The sequence below is a fragment of the Bufo gargarizans genome, unplaced genomic scaffold (assembly GCF_014858855.1).
Source record: "Bufo gargarizans isolate SCDJY-AF-19 unplaced genomic scaffold, ASM1485885v1 original_scaffold_976_pilon, whole genome shotgun sequence".
In the NCBI taxonomy this organism is placed as follows: Eukaryota; Metazoa; Chordata; class Amphibia; order Anura; family Bufonidae; genus Bufo; species Bufo gargarizans.
This window is the reverse complement of record NW_025334779.1, coordinates 115,384-132,929: the sequence shown is the minus strand read 5'-3', so window position 1 is coordinate 132,929 and position 17,546 is coordinate 115,384. Positions and strand designations below refer to the sequence as shown.

The 17,546-nt window shown below is 44.1% G+C and overlaps 1 protein-coding gene across 1 annotated transcript in view; it reads left to right on the top strand.

The window, feature by feature from the left end:
* Positions 1-17,546, top strand: part of TDRD5 (tudor domain containing 5) — a 53,382-nt gene that overhangs the window by 25,467 nt on the left and 10,369 nt on the right. The window contains exons 8-12 of the mRNA XM_044275217.1: positions 5,380-5,585; positions 9,364-9,576; positions 11,584-11,650; positions 11,750-11,950; positions 14,166-14,306. Of these exons, the coding sequence (XP_044131152.1) occupies positions 5,380-5,585; positions 9,364-9,576; positions 11,584-11,650; positions 11,750-11,950; positions 14,166-14,306 (828 nt within the window). The remainder of the gene's footprint in view (positions 1-5,379; positions 5,586-9,363; positions 9,577-11,583; positions 11,651-11,749; positions 11,951-14,165; positions 14,307-17,546) is intronic.

Sequence of the window (17,546 nt, the reverse complement as noted above, 5' to 3'; positions counted from 1 at the left end):
GGGGAAGGTTCCCATGGCAACAGGATGCCTTCTCAGGCGTTCTGCTCTCTATGGTGCTGAACAGATCTATGCTAAAGGCATAGATCTGTTCAGTGTAAGTAAAATACAGTACAGTACCCTATATAGGGTACTGTACTGTATTATACAGACATCAGACCCACTGGATCTTCAAGAACCAAGTGGGTCTGGGTCCATAAAATGTTTAAAAAAAGTAAAGATAATAAAAACACATTTATCACTGAATAAAAATAATACACTACACATATTAGGTATCGCCGCGTCCGTAACGACCTGATCTATAAAACGGTCATGTTACTTTCCCCGCACGGAGAATGCCATAAAAATAAAAAAATAAAAACTATCAGGAAATTGAAATTTTGCCCACCTTACTTCCCAAAAAAGGTAATAAAAGTGATCAAAAGAGTCGCATGTACGCCGAAATAGTACCAATCAAACCATCACCTCATCCTGCAAAAAATGAGCCCCTACATGAGACAATGGCCCAAAAAATAAAAAATAAACTATGGGGACACTATAACATGATTTTTTTTGTTTGTTTCAAAAATGATATTATTGTGTAAAACTTACATAAATAAAAAAAGTATACATATTAGGTATCGCCGCCTCCGTATAGACCAGCTCTATAATAATATCACATGAGCTAACCCCTCAGATGAACACCGTAAAACAGGGCTCGACAAATCCCAGGTCGCCATGGCGACCAGGAATTTAGTCCTGGCGCTTGGGTATTTGTCAGCCAGTTTTCAAAGGTGCCCGGGCGATGGGTGCGGAGCTGCCGTTCTGTCCGGAGGCAGCACCGTGTGAAACAGCTCCTCAGTCTGAATCGGCTCCGTCACAGCACACAGAGCCGCTGGCAGCAGGGAGGGGAGGGACTTGGGAGGAGTGTAATCTGATCCTAGAGTGGAAGCTGCTTCTGCCAGCCCCTCCCCTCCCCGCCCACCAACCAATCAGAGCTGAGGCAAGGCAAGCACTAGCAGCTCTGAGTCACTGACACAAATATAGGGAGTCTAAGAATCAAATGAGTCACAGGTTAAAAGAATCTAAAGATCCGACTTAGGGCTCTTTCACACCTGTGTTCTTTTCTTCCGGCATAGAGTTCCATCGTCGGGGCTCTATGCCGGAAGAATCCTGATCAGGCATATCCTCATGCATTCTGATTGGAGTGAAATCCGTTCAGGATGCATCAGGATGTCTTCAGTTCAGGACTGGAACGTTTTTTGGCCGGAGAAAATACTGCAGCATGCTGCGCTTTTTGCTCCGGCCAAAAATCCTGAAGACTTGCCGCAAGGCCGGATCCGGAATTAATGCCCATTGAAAGGCATTGATCCGGATCCGGCCTTAAGCTAAACGTCGTTTCGGCGCATTGCCGGATCCGACGTTTAGCTTTTTTAGAGTGGTTACCATGGCTGCCGGGACGCTAAAGTCCTGGCAGCCATGGTAAAGTGTAGTAGGGAGCAGCATACTTACCGTCCGTGCGGCTCCCGGGGCGCTCCAGAGTGACGTCAGGGCGCCCCAGGCGCATGGATCACATGATCGCATGGCACGTCATCCATGCGCATGGGGCGCTCTGACGTCATTCTGGAGCGCCCCGGGAGCCGCACGGACTGTAAGTATACCGCTCCCCGCTCCTACTATGGCAACCAGGACTTTAATAGCGTCCTGGCTGCCATAGTAACACTGAACGCATTTTGAAGACTGATCCGTCTTCAAATGCTTTCAGTACACTTGCGTTTTTCCGGATCCGGCGTGTAATTCCGGCAAGTGGAGTACACGCCGGATCCGGACAACGCAAGTGTGAAAGAGGCCTTAGTGACTCATTCGATTCTTTGACTTAAAAGAACCGTGAGTCAGACTCTAGAACAGTTTACACTGAGGCTGTCGGCTGATGCTTTTGTTGCAGCAGTGATAAGATTAAAGAGGTTGTCCAAGTTATATTTATTGATGACCTATCCTCAGGATAAGTCATCAATATTAGATCGGAGGGGGTCCGACACCCGGCACCCCCTCCTATCAGCTGTTTGAAGAGAAGGCGTGCGCGGTGTCAGCGCTGCCTCCTCTTCACTGTTTACCTTCTAGCCGTTGCATCTGCAGTGGTGAGCAGGTGTAATTACACCCAAGCCTTCCTATTGAAATGAATGGGAAGGCTTGGGTGTAATTACACCTGCTCACCACTGCAGATGCAACGGCTAGAAGGTGAACAGTGAAGAGGAGGCAGCGCTGACACCGCGCACGCCTTCTCTTCAAACAGCTGATCGGAGGGGGTGCCGGGTGTCGGAACCCCGCCGATCTGATATTGATTACCTATCCTGAGGATAGGTCATCAATAAATATAACTTGGACAACCCCTTTAAGGGACAGTAGCAGAGAGATAAGAGAAGTGACAGGACAGAGTTTAGATTACAGTTTGAATTAACCCTTTAGGGTAAAATTGGCTTCTCAAGAAGATATATATGTTAAAGGCATCCCTTCTTCTGTCTCATTCAGTAGCTATATAACTAAGGGTACTTTCACACTTGCGGCAGGACGGATTCGGCAGGCTGTTCACCCTGTCTGATCCGTCCTTCCGCTGTTTCGCTGGACCACCGCTCCGTCCCCATTGACTATAATGGGGGCGGATCTCCGGCGCAGCACGGCAGTGCATGGCGAAAGGCCGCCGAACTAAAAGTACTGCATGTCCAACTTTTTAGTCCGGCGGCCTCTCACCGCGAACTGCCGTGCTGCGCCGGAGCTCCACCCCCGTCCCCATTATAGTCAATAGGGTCCGGGGACGGAGCGGCGGTATATGTAACATGGTATACAGCATTATTGGGGGGCTCTATGGAAAAGTGGGAGGGAGCACTATGGGGGGACCTACTGGGAGCTTTATGACGCGGCTCCACCTGGCTCCTAACTTTTTTAGCTGGCTCCTAGATGCCAAGGAAATTTGTCAAGCCCTGCCGTAAAAAATAAAAAATAAAAACTGTGCTAAATAAACAATTTTTTGTCACCTTACATCACAAAAAGTGTAATAGCAAGCGATCAAAAAGTCATATGCACCCCAAAATAGCGCCAATCAAACCGTCATCTCATCCCGCAAAAATCATACCCTACTAAAGATAATCGCCCAAAAACTGAAAAAACTATGGCTCTTAGACTATGGAAACACTAAAACATGATTATTTTTTTTTGTTTCATAAATAAAATCATTGTGTAAAACTTACATAAATAAAAAAATTGTATACATATTAGGTATCGCCGCATCCGTATCGACCGGCTCTATAAAAATCACATGACCTAACCCCTCAGGTGAACACCGTAAAAAAATTAAAATAAAAACGGTGTAAAAAAAGCCTTTTTTTTTGTCATCTTATGTCACAAAAAGTGTAATAGCAAGCGATCAAAAAGTTGAATGCACCCCAAAATAGTGCCAAAAAACCCGTCATCTCATCCCACAAAAAATGAGACCCTACTTTAGATAATCGCCCAAAAACTGAAAAAACTATGGCTCTCAGACTATGGAGAAACTAAAACATATTTTATTTGTTTCAAAAATGAAATCCCTGTGTGAAACTTATTGTATACATATTGGGTATCGCCGCGTCCGTGACAACCTGCTCTATAAAATTACCACATGATCTAACCTGTGAGATGAATGTTGTAAATAACAACAAAAAAAAAAAAGAACGGTGCCAAAAAAGCGATTTCTTGTTACCTTGCCTCACAAAAAGTGTAATATAGAGCAACCAAAAATCATATGTACCCTATACTAGTACCAACAAAACTTCCACCCTATCCCGTAGTTTCTAAAATGGGGTCACTTTTTTGGAGTTTCTACTCTAGGGGTGCATCAGGGGGGCTTCAAATGGGACATGGTGTCCAAAAAAACTGTCTACCAAAATCTGCCTTTCAAAAACGTATGGCATTCCTTTCCTTCTGTGTCCTGCCGTGTGCCCGTACAGTGGTTTACGACCACATATGGGGTGTTTCTGTAAACTACAGAATCAGAGCCATAAATATTGAGTCTTGTTTGGCTGTTAACCCTTGCTTTGTAACTGGAAAAAAATTATTAAAATGGAAAATCTGCCAAAAAAGTGAAATTTGAAATTGTATCTCTATTTTCCATTAATTCTTGTGGAACACCTAAAGGGTTAACAAAGTTTGTAAAATCAGTTTTGAATACCTTGAGGAGTGTAGTTTCTAGAATGGTGTCATTTTTGGGTGGTTTCTATTATATAAGCCTCACAAAGTGACTTCAGACCTGAACTGGTCCCTAAAAATTGGGTTTTTAAAAAGTTCAGAACAATTTCAAGATTTGCTTCCAAACTTCTAAGCCTTGTAACATCCCCCAAAATATAAAATATCATTCCCAAAATGATGCAAACATGAAGTAGACATATGGGGAATGTAAATTAATAACTATGTTTGGAGGTATTACTATGTATTATAGAAGTAGAGAAATTGAAACTTGGAAATTTGCTATTTTTTTACACATTTTTGGTAAATTTTGTATTTTTTTTATAAATTTTAAATTTATTTATTTTTAACTTCATTTTACCAGTGTCATGAAGTACAATATGTGCTGAAAAAACTGTCTCAGAATGGCATAGATAAGTCAAAGCGTTTTAAAGTTATCACCACATAAAGTGACACTGGTCAGATTTGCAAAAAATGGCCTTGGTCCTTAAGGTGAAAATGAGCTCTGTCCTTAAAGGGTTAAGAATAAACTATTTTTATTTTCATCTTTTACATTTTCAAAATAACAAAAAAGGAAAAGGGCCCGCAGCAAAAGTTTGGGGCGCCCTGCATGTTTAGTACCTAGTAGCACCCCCTTTGGCAAGTATTACAGCTTGTAAACGCTTTTTGTAGCGAGCCAAGACTCTTTCAATACTTGTTTAATGGATTTTCATCCATTCTTCCTTGTAAAAGTCTTCAAGTTCTGTGAGATTCCTGGGCCGCCTTGTATGAGCTGCTGTTTTGAAGTCTATCCATAGATTTTGTGAGGGCAATGGGAATGTATGAAAATTGAAAGTCTCTTTGCTGGTGACAAAAATTGATTACAAGCTGTGATACTTGCCAAAGTGGGTGCTACTAGGTACTAACCATGCAGAGTGCCCAAACTTTTGCTTCAGGCTCTTTACTTTTATTGTTATTTTGAAAATGTAAAAGATGAAAATAAAAAATTGTTTTTGCTTAAAATACAAAGGGAATGTGTCGTCTTTAACTTTATGCCTTTTGGAGATCATTTCCTCTTTACTGTTACTGTGAACAGTTAAGCAAGATCATATTGACCAGTGGTGCTCAAACTTTTGCCTGCCACTGTATGTATTTTTATGTTTTAATATTGAGTGTGGTAATTGTTTCCTTTTTGATGTTTTTCAGTGGTGCCCTGTGGATGTGCCAGTCTCTCTACAAGAGATCCCACCTGATGCTGTGAGAAGGCAAAAGCTTTGCAGCTTATCTCGTATGAAACGTGGCTTCATGCTGGGGGTTTATGTGGAGAACGTGACTTCTCCAAGTGACTTCTACATCCGGTGTTATAGTCAAAACACCTCTCAGAAGCTGGAGGACATGATGATAGAAATGAGGTAATAGATGAAAAAAGATTTCATGCAAATGACAACTTCTTTAAAGTTTTTTTTAGTATTGTCCAGTGCACGCCTCTCTGAACCCTATGAGGACACAGACAGTTTTGGACTTAAAGGGGTTATCCCATCTTAGACAATGGGGGCATATTGCTAGGATACTTATTTTTTATTTTTTTTTAAACTTACTTTTTATGGACCAATTCAGATGTGAAGGGACTTTAAAAAAAAAAACAAAAAAAAAAAAATATATCTCACAGAAGTTTAAAAACGGTGTCCCTCAAAGTATTCAAAATGACATTTTAGGAAGTTTATTTGTTTAGGACAGTGATGGTGAACCTTATAGAGACCGAGTGCCCGAACTGCAACCCAAAACCTACTTATCTATCGCAAAGTGCAAACACAATTTAGCTGGAATTCTTCAGTCCAATATAGTAGATCTTCCATGTACTTTAACATTTAGCTATAATATCCTGCCTACATTCAGTGCGCTGCCTGTGCTGTTTATAGTGCGCCCTGCGCTGATGAATGGCAAGAAAAGTCTAAGGCATATTGGTACACCATAACATTTTTCCAGGGTGCGGGTGCCCACAGAGAGGGCTCTGAGTTTCACCTCTGGCACCTGTGCCATAAGTTCGCCACCACTGGTTTAGGTGCTTCACAGGACTTAAAGCAAAATGGAGGCGAAATTTTTATTGATTTTTTTTTTTTTGCGGATTTTCAGATTTGGTAATCTTAAGCTCAATATTTATCCTCCCAATGCTGTGGTTTTTAGAAAAGTCCCATTCAGCAAATGGCATTTATCATGTAGACAAAGTTAATACCGTACAAGCCACTTACTAATGTATTGTGATTGTCCATATTGCCTCATTTTCTGGCTGGATAGATTTTTTTCCATCGCATTATACACTGCTTGTATCCAGGGATTATGACCACCCTGCAATCCAGAAACGGTGGTCGTGCTTGCACACTATAGGAAAAAACATTGCTCTACGTGATACATGCCATTTGCTGAAGTGAAAGAACCCTTTTAAAGATAACTGTTTGCCACTGTAAACTGTTTTCAGTAAGGCTATACTAAATGTTGGGATGCTACCGAAAAAACGTAAGCCAATAAAAACATATCACTTGAGCCAATGCTCACATGTGCAAACACCATGTAAAGAAAAATACACACATGCCTATGGTATAGCTCATTACAAGTACCTATCAAAAAACTACCAGATCGAAGTACATTTTATTAACACATTACATAAAGGACAATCCATACATAGGGAATGGGTGCAGGGAAAGGCGGCATCCACAGGAGGAAGACACAAGGGCAGTGATTCAATATTGTATCCACATATAGATAACAATAGAGTGCAAATGCATAGGGCCAAAATAGTCAAACATATACAGGTCCTTCTAAAAAAATTAGCATATTGTGATAAAGTTCATTATTTTCTGTAATGTACTGATAAACATTAGACTTTCATATATTTTAGATTCATTACACACCAACTGAAGTAGTTTTAAGCCTTTTATTGTTTTAATATTGATGATTTTGGCATACAGCTCATGAAAACCCCAAATTCCTATCTCAAAAGATTAGCATATTTCATCCGACCAATAAAAGAAAAGTGTTTTTAATACAAAAAAAGTAAACCTTCAAATAATGATGTTCAGTTATGCACTCAATACTTGGTCGGGAATCCTTTTGCAGAAATGACTGCTTCAATGCGGCGTGGCATGGAGGCAATCAGCCTGTGGCACTGCTGAGGTGTTATGGAGGCCCAGGATGCTTCGATAGCGGCCTTAAGCTCATCCAGAGTCTTGGGTCTTGCGTCTCTCAACTTTCTCTTCCCAATATCCCACAGATTCTCTATGGGGTTTAGGTCAGGAGAGTTGGCAGGCCAATTGAGCCCAGTAATACCATGGTCAGTAAACCATTTACCAGTGGTTTTGCACTGTGAGCAGGTGCCAGGTCGTGCTGAAAAATGACATCTTCATCTCCATAAAGCTTTTCAGCAGATGGAAGCATGAAGTGCTCCAAAATCTCCTGATAGCTAGCTGCATTGACCCTGCCCTTGATAAAACACAGTGGACCAAGACCAGCAGCTGACATGGCACCCCAGACCATCACTGACTGTGGGTACTTGACCCTGGACTTCAGGCATTTTGGCATTTCCCTCTCCCCAGTCTTCCTCCAGACTCTGGCACCTTGATTTCCAAATGACAACAGTCCAGTGCTGCTTCTCTGTAGCCCAGGTCAGGAGCTTCTGCCGCTGTTTCTGGGGAATGCGGCACCTGTAGCCCATTTCCCGCACACGCCTGTACACGGTGGCTCTGGGTGTTTCTACTCCAGACTCAGTCCACTGCTTCCGCAGGTCCCCCAAGGTCTGGAATCGGTCCTTCTCCACAATCTTCCTCAGGGTCCGGTCACCTCTTCTCGTTGTGCAGCGTTTTCTGCCACACTTTTTCCATCCCACAGACTTCCCACTGAGGTGCCTTGATACAGCACTCTGGGAACAGCCTATTCGTTCAGAAATGTCTTTCTGTGTCTTACCCTCTTGCTTGAGGGTGTCAATGATGGCCTTCTGGACAGCAGTCAGGTCGGCAGTCTTACCCATGATTGCGGTTTTGAGTAATGAACCAGGCTGGGAGTTTTTAAAAGCCTCAGGAATCTTTTGCAGGTGTTTAGAGTTAATTAGTTGATTCAGATGATTAGGTTAATAGCTCGTTTAGAGAACCTTTTCATGATATGCTAATTTTTTTAGATAGGAATTTTGGGTTTTCATGAGCTGTATGCCAAAATCATCAATATTAAAACAATAAAAGGCTTGAACTACTTCAGTTGTGTGTAATGAATCTAAAATATATGAAAGTCTAATGTTTATCAGTACATTACAGAAAATAATGAACTTTATCACAATATGCTAATTTTTTAAGAAGGACCTGTATATGTGGATATCCTATTGAATCACTGCCCTTGTGTCTTCCTCCTGTGGATGCCGCCTTTCCCTGCACCCATTCCCTATGTATGGATTGTCCTTTATGTAATGTGTTAAAGGGTTTATGTCACCTTAAAAATGGGTACTAAGCTGGCTGACATTACCGACTATATTAGTGCCATCTCACTGTCCTCTGTCGTTATTAAGAAAAACTAACTTTTATAATATGCTAATTTGCCCCTAGGAACGAGGTGGGGGGGGGGGGGGTCATTGCATCTGCTCCTATAGGCTCAGTTTGCCCACCTCTGGCCACGGCCTGCTACACTAGATTGACACGAGCAGGCACCTTGGTCTCCTACCTCCGGCCCTGTCTGCAGTGTAAATCCCACTGCGCCGAATACTGAACTTCGTGAGATCTCCCCAGCGCACAGAGCCGGCAGGTGGAGGAGAAGGCTGCCCTGACCCTGTCAATCTAGTGTAGTAGGCCGTGGCCAGAGGTGAGAGAACGGAGCCTCTAGGAGCAAGGGCAACACCCCCCCCCCTGCACCTAGAGGCTAATTAGCATATTATAAAAGTTTGTTTTTCTCAATAGCGGCGGAGGGCAATGAGATGGCACTAATATAGTTATGTTCAGCTGACATTAGCACATCACTAATGTCAGCCAGCTTAATACCCATTTTTAAGGTGACCCTTTAATAAAATTTACTTTTTTTTAATGCGGTCTGGTAGTTATTTGATAAATACTTTTAAATGTTGGGATGGATGTAAAGATTACATAGACTTCCACACTCACTAACTATAAAATAATAATTCAATAATAATAATATATATATATATTTTTTATTTAGATTCTGTTATTCAAATGAAAACGTGTCCAGCCGTTACGTCGTGCCTGATGAATATGTTATCGTTGGTGAAATCTATGCGCTCAGTGTAGATGGAGACGTGTGGTGGTACCGAGTGATTGTCCATGCGTTCATCAGTACTGAGGAGGTTCAAGTCTTCTATCCTGACTTTGGTACTTTGGCCACAGCGAAAAGACGCTGGCTGCGTTTTCTCAAGTAAGAAATTACTTTATGACACTGACATTCTGCACCTTTTCTGGTGTTCTGATGTGCTCTACGTGGATCCAACCCTTTACCGTCTGTTAGACACATACTTTACGTCGCATTGTGAATAAGATAGTAATAACTTCTAGTTCTTTGAATACGCAGTTGTTGTTTCTTGATTTCCGCACATTATACACACATGCTGCTATATAGACACTTGGGTGTGTTAATAAGGTCTTCTACACAATTCTCTACAACCTCTTGAAGACCAGTCTTATTAAACTGGGTCCCCTAGGTAATGCTTTGGAATACACTCATTGACACAAACAAAAACATAAGGCATCAAGAAGAAGTTGTTTGAGTTGAATGAAACTTTGTGTGTGAATGTAATGATGCTATCTGTAAGTGACTATAATATTAGAGTGAAATAAGGTTATTGGGGAAAACTGCACATTGAAAGGAGACTCTAGGACCCTGTTGGGCACCTCTAGCCTGGTTATAAGAAAAGATACGGTTGGGTGTGGAGGCATACAGGTTCTGCATGGTGGCCTGAAGCACATTTGTCCACAGATGTTACAGCTGGGCCTGTAGATCCTGCACACTCTTAGGCTGCTGAAGCTGGTGTCCTAGCTGGTCCCATACATGCTTGATTGGTGATAAATCTGGTGACTGAACAGCCAAGGAAGTGGGAAACCTTTGCTCTGTGTGGGCATTATCCTGCTTAAAAACGAAAGCCCTGCCCCGAGAGGCAACACATGTGGCTGCAGGATGTCCTGCACATATCGCTGCGCTGTTAGTGTCCCTCATATCACTACTAGGAGTGACAGACTGTCGTATGTGATGGTTCCCTAGATCATCACACCAGCCGTTGCAGCAGTGTGTCGCTCCATAGCATAGGCAGGGTTGAAGGGCTTACCACAAGGCCTCCATACTCATACTTGACCTTGTGGGATCCCAAGCAGAACCTGGATTAATTGCAAAAGACAATACTGTTCCAACCCGTAGCAGTTCAGGTTTCTTGTTGACGACATCACTGCAAACTAAGGTAGCGGTGGCTATCAATGACGGTACACGTAATGGGCGCAGTGACACCAAATGCTCTTCTGTGAAGAGCCTGGAAATGGTTTGGGCAGAGACGGGGGGGGTATGTAATGAAGGAGCCACCTGTGTCTGGATGGTGGACAATGAAACTGTGGAAGCTGCTTATGCATGTCCGCGGACCAAACAATCTTTCTGTACTTGTAGTCTGTCTGGGTCATCCGGAGCCTATTCGCCTTGTGTGCGTGCCCTCACATACTCTGAATACAATAATAACTGCCCACCATCTAGGCCAGTGATGGCTAACCTTGGCACTCCAGCTGTGGTAAAACTACAACTTCCAAAATGCCGCTCTTGCTTGGCTGCTCTCATAACTCTATAGAAATAGATAGAGCATGCTGGGAGTCGTAGTTTCGCCACAGCTGGAGTGCCAAGGTTAGCCATCACTGACCTAGATGGTGGGCAGTTATTTGAAATGAACACCCTGCTTCTCTCAGGCCAATGATGTGCCCTCTCTCAAATTCTGTCATCTGGGAAAAATGTCTTTGAGTGTGTCGTAGAGGCTTGTCTAGCAGTCAGTGATCTCCCACCAAGAGGTACACTACCCAAAAGTAGCCTCTGAAAGCCTTTTTATAGGGCAGTTTTACACTGTCTTATAGCAAGACCCAGTCTCTAATCAGACCATACCTGTGATTATTGACATAACTGCAGAACAAATTTTGCAGCAATCCGATATTCCTATATGGGTGCGCTATTTTTTTTGTGACAGAGTGTAGTATTCCCAGCCCTGCTCCCACTGCTGATCTTGTGCGCGTACCTGCAGCACTCGTAGTATAACTATGATGAAAATAGACCTCTCAGCACGGCAACTAGAACCCAATGTGGTGTACCTTCCAGTTGCTGCTCCAGAACGTGTTCTTTTCGCTGATTTATTAGTTGTCGTCACTGTATTGCTCTTATGACTGTATTTTAATTCACCAGAGCGTGCTATATGAAGCTACCAGCCCAGGCAGTGCCCTCTGCGTTGGCTTACTTGAAGCCAGACAAGGTAAATTACGTACAAGCCGTTTTGTAGACATTCCTCATACCATAAATGGAGCAGAATTTTCTTTTTAAATCTTTTAATGGAAATCCTTTTTTTCTGCAGGATCAGTGGTCAGTTGAAGCCATTAAGATTTTCCAAAATCAGTGTGCACGTGGCCCTTTGGTTGGAGTGGTGCTTCAGTACGTTTCAGACCAGTTGTGCTTGTTCCTTTGCAATACGTCAACTGATCAGGACATTTACCTGCACCAAGACTTGATTAATGCAGGACATGCCAGGATGGCTGAAGAGCCAGGGTTTTACAAGGCAAGCGAGATTTAGGTTAATTTATAAATGGCCTTTTTTATGGATGCTTCTGTTTATCATCTATGATGATGCTTTTAATATTTAACTGCCATTGCTGTTCGATCCAAGCATCTCAGGGCATTGAAGCAGCACATTTCACTGGCATCCAGTCACTTTGAGGTAAACTAAAAGGTTTTCCTAGGCCAGTGACGTCATGTTCATTGGTCACATGGCCTAGGCGCAGCTCGGTCCCATAGAAGCGAATGGGGCTGAGCTGCAATACCAAGCACGGCCGGTGTACAATGTACGGCGCTGTGCTCGGTAGCTCAGAGAAGGCTGCTATAACTCTTTATTTAAAAGGGTTTTCTAGGATTCTATAACTAATGACCCATCCTCTGGATAGATCATCATTATCCTATTGGTGGGGACCCAACACTCGGGACCCCCACCGATCAGCTGTTTGAGAAGACATCGGTGCTTGCAGTAGCGTCCGGGCCTTATCGCAGCTTTCCCTAGGCCAGTGATGTTAGGTTCCTCTGCCATGTCACCTAGGCCCAGCTCAGTCCCATGGAAATGAATGGGGCTGAGTGCGATACCAAGCACAGTCGCTATACAATGTTCGGCACTGTGCTCAGTAGCTGAGGGAAGGCAGCGGCGCAACTGTAAGTTCCGGGACCTTCTCAAACAGCTGGTCGGCAGGGGTCCCGGGTGTTGGACCCCCACCGATCTGATACTGATGACCTATCCAGAGGATAGGTCATCCGTTAAAAAAATCTGAGAAAAGTCCTCGGGTTAAAGGGAGTCTGTCACCTCCATATGGCCATATACAGTGCTTACATTGTCCTATAGCACACCTATACATAAATGTAATGGTACCTTTGTTATTTTCTTTAGACTTGCAGAAGCTGGAAAAACAAAGTTTAATTGACATGCAGGTGAGCACCCCCAAGTGCCCAGGGGCGGCGTTCACTGTGTTGGAGACCAGGCAGCTCTGCCTTTTTTTCATTGTTTCCCTGCCCCAGCCTCTGCCTATGCCCGCCCTCCTATTCCCTTGAGTCATCCTTCGGTCCAGCCGAGATCCCGCTCCTGTGCACTGCCTCGCCAGAGCATGCGCACTGCCTTGCCCGTTATGGGCACGGCATCGCCTTAACTACTGTGCATGCGCCAGCAAACGCCACATTGCCGCTGGTTTCGTGCCGTTCGCCAGCACGTGCGCAGTAGTTAAAGCGATGCCGTGCAAACAATGGGCATCGCAGTGTGCATGCCCCGGCGAGGCAGTGCGCAGGCACAGGATCTTGGCCGGACCGAAGGATGATGCAAGGGAATAGGAGGGTAGGCAGAGGCTGGGGCATATAAATCAAAGTTCATTTTTCCAGCTTCTGCAAGTGTAAAGAAAAAGACAAAGGTACCATTACATTCATGTATAGGTGTGATATAGGACAATGTAAGCACTGTGTATGGCCATGTGGAGGTGACAGACTTTTTTTTTTTTTTTTTCCCCTCCCCCCTATTGAAATAAACATGTACGTTCTACCCATTAAAATAGAGTGTATGCTTATGATGAGGGCAGCATAGGTAACAGGTTCTCTTTAAAGGAGGTCTGATACTCTGCACAGGAACATACACCTGGTTTGATGGTCTACGCCAGAGATGGCCAACCTGCGGCTCTCCTGCTGTTGTAAAACTACAACTCCCACCATGCCCTGCTGTAGGCAGTCTGGAGAGTCGCAGGTTGGCCATCCCTGGTCTTTGCAGTACATTCTTGAAGGGGTTATCCGAGAAAATATATTTATGACCTATCCTCGGGATAGGTCATCAAATGACATCAGTGGGGATCCAACTCCCGACACCCCCCACCGATCAGCTGTTTCGAGAAGTTGTGATACTAACTTCAGCGAGTACTGTGGTCACCCGACAGCTTACCAAGCACAGCGCCATATATAGTGTAGTGGCAGTGCTTGGTATTGCAGCTCAGCCCCATTGACTTTAATGGAGCTGAGTTGCAACTAGACCATGTAACTGATGTACGTGACATCACAGGACTAGGAAGAGACCTAAGCAAACAGCTAATTGGGGGGGGGGGTCACGGGTGTTGGGCCCCTACTATTTGATATTGATGACCTATCCTGAGGATAGGTTTCCGGTATATTTTCCCAGATAACCCCTTTAAACAGAGTTAAAAACAAAGTGGATAAGACTACACACGTAAATAACATTGCTATTTCTCCCTTTACAGACACGTAACCCATATGTGCACTACCTCACTCAGTCTTCAGAGCAACCACAAGAGATATCCAAGGATACTTCAGGGCAGAGTGAAAGCAGTACAGCAGAACCTCTGGACGTCCACCTGCAAGAACCTGAATTGCACACTATAGTATGTGTCCCATAAGCTACTCGGACAGATGTGATTCAGCTTTGTTTTTTAGGCTCTACAGCACAAAGCTTGGTGACCAATGACTTTAATATTTGATTCTGCAATTATTTTTATATTTTCATATAATTTTTTGTTGTAACATGTATGCTTTATTAAGATGTTATCAAATATGTAATGCAGGATTCTGCAGTTGTCATGTGCAAACCAGTTACAAAACTGGCAAATCCCCCGGAGCAAGCTTGTATTGCACGATAAATGAAATAAATTGAGTTTTTTCAGGTTTTCACTCCATTTTATCAAAGCAATTTAAAAAAGGCAGATAACGTAGAGAGGGCTAGATAGTTTTAATGCTATAGGCTCTTTATTAATCAGCAAAAAAAACTGTGATCCTTGTTTTTATACTAATAGCCTGTTTCTAAGGCCCCATGCACACGGCCGTTGTTCACAGCCGTGTGCGGGCCGTGGAACCGCGGCCTGGATCCCTCCTGAGAGCAGGAGCGCACGGCGTCACTGGTTGCTATGACGCCGTGCGCTCCCTGCTGCCGCCGCAACACAGTAATACACTGGTATGATCTATACCAGTGTATTACTGTACTGTGCCGGCAGCAGGGGGCGCACGGCGTCATAGCAACCAGTGACGCCGTGCGCTCCTGCTCTCAGGAGGGATCCAGGCCGCGGTTCCACGGCCCGCACATGGCTGTGAACAACGGCCGTGTGCATGGGGCCTAAGGTTGCAGATTTATTGTAGAAAATCCACAATAAATTTGCAGCAAAACCGCTCAAAAAAACCCACAGAATTGTGCACTTTTTGCACACGGTTTTGGTGCTGGTTTTGGGTGGATTTTCTGTTTATGTTAACCCCATTGAAGTTTATGGGGAAGACCACCCTAGATAAGGTGCAAAATCGCACAAACAATTGACGTAATGCGGATTTTATAAATCCACACTACAGGTCAATTTCCGCGTGTAGGAAAAAAAACGATTTAAAATGCCATTCACCTTTGCTGGTACTGTACTACACTACGGTTTTTGCGCACAAATATCCACCCAGAAAAAAACGCTCGTAATCTATATTGTGTGCAGGTAGCCTTAGCGAGGCTACAAGTATATGTGCTACAATCTTTGTGGGGTGTATTTAAAAGGTGCTGGGATGTCCATCTGCTCTAATAGTATGGGCAGGAATAGTTGGCTATTGGCATGATGTAACCATGTGACTGCCACCTTACTAAGCATCCATCCCCCTCATTAGGATCTTTTTTAACTAATGAACTACTTCTGGATAGGTCATTAGTATCTGGCGGGGGACTGACGCTCGGGACCCCCCGCTGATCGGCCGTTTGAGAAGGCATCGGAACTCACAGTAGCACCATGGCCTTCTGGCCTTGCCTAGGCCATGTTATGTCACGTTCATTGGTCACATGACCTATGCGCAACTCAGTCCCATAGAAGTGAATGGGGCTGAGCTGCGATACCAAGCACAGCTGCTGTACAACGTACAGTGCTGTGATTGATAGAGGCGAGAAGGCAGCAGCGCTACTGTAAGTTGCCAGTACCATCTCAAACAGCTGGTCAGCAGGGGTCCTGGGGGGTTGTTCCCCCACCAATCAGATACAGATAATGATGACATAGCCAGAGGATAGGTCATCAGCTAAAAAATTCCCAGAAAACCTCTAATATACAACCTTTAATATACAAATAAGACAAGAATGGAAGAGATCCAATACCTCACCTATGTAAGTGCATAAAAAATTCACATGTCAAAGGCTAGCGTCCCATATGCAGCACCTAAAAGTCATCTCTTCCACATCTACAGAGTTCAACCTGAGGGATCTAGCAAATGATGACACGGGCTGCACATATAAATTAGACGGAGCCACTATTAAATTTGCACAATCCTCCACGAAAAAAACACTGCAGTAAATGAAGTGGATGCCTGACTAGTGGTAGCAGGTCTCTTGCTTGAACATTTGGGATTAGAGAAACCTGTGATGTTGGCTATTTAAGTTCTATGCAGTGTCTCTGAGGGGGTGGGGGGGGAGAGCTTTTTGCGACTTTTTTTGCTGTATTGTTTTGTTTCTCGCTCGTATCATTGGGGGACACAGGACCGTGTAGGTATAGCTGCTTGCTGCCACTAGGAGGCGACACTAGGCTGAAAAGTGATAACTCCTCCCCTGCCAGCTATACCCCCTCCAACCTGGAGAGAGCATATCAGCTTTTAGCTTAGTGTTCAGTTATTCGGACTCTGACATGAATCCGGTTCAATCTTCCAAGATTGCGTCCATGCTAACCAGCAGTACTTGTGTTATGCATTACCCCCTTCCTTAGGCGGCATTTGCATCTACTACTGGATACAGTACTCACGTTATGTATTACCTCCTTCCATAGGTGGACTAAACGCACTAGCACTAATTTTAGTGCCAGCAGTAGGCGTTGACCCCTTCCGTAGGTGACGGAATTGCAGTTCCACTGGGTACAGTACTGTCTGTATGCATTAACCTCTTTCATAGGTGGCATTATGGCATTATCGCTGGTTCCAGTGTTTACCTATGCATTACCCCCTTACTTAGGGGGAGTAATTGCACTTCCTACCGGGTACAGGACTCGTCATATGCATTACCCCCTTCCATAAGGGGCGTAATTTCTCTACCATTGGATTCAGTTCCTGTCGTGTGCATTACATATAGGTGGTGTACTTGCACTACCTCGGGATTCAGTACTTGCCGTATATGTTACTCCCTTTCATAGGTGGAGGGATTGCACAGCCTCTAGTGCAGTGCTTACCGTAGGCATTACCCTCCTCCATAAGTGGGGAAATTACACTACCGTTGGATACGGTTCTGACTATCATGCTACCCCCTTCCTTAACCAGAGGATTGCACTACCACTGGATGCTATTCCATTAGTTTGCCATCACCATGCTTCCTGTGGCATTAACCCCTTCCACAAGTGATCCATTAACGTGGGAATCACTAAGTATCTTTGCATGCTTTAATTCAAGTACGCCACGACACTAGATGCCTTGGCTTCCTTCACAGGTGGGCTGTGGCAAGTCGTTACCCGCTGGTGCTTTGTACTCTTTATCTAGTTTTATATGGATACTGCCACTGGATACTTTGGCTACTTCCATATTGTATCCTTTTTTTCTTCTGGCGCTGGTCGTGGGCAGAAATATGTTGACCTTTGTTCTTTCAGGGGGGTTACCCAGCAACACTTATGTGTTGTAGACCCCCCCCCCATCCA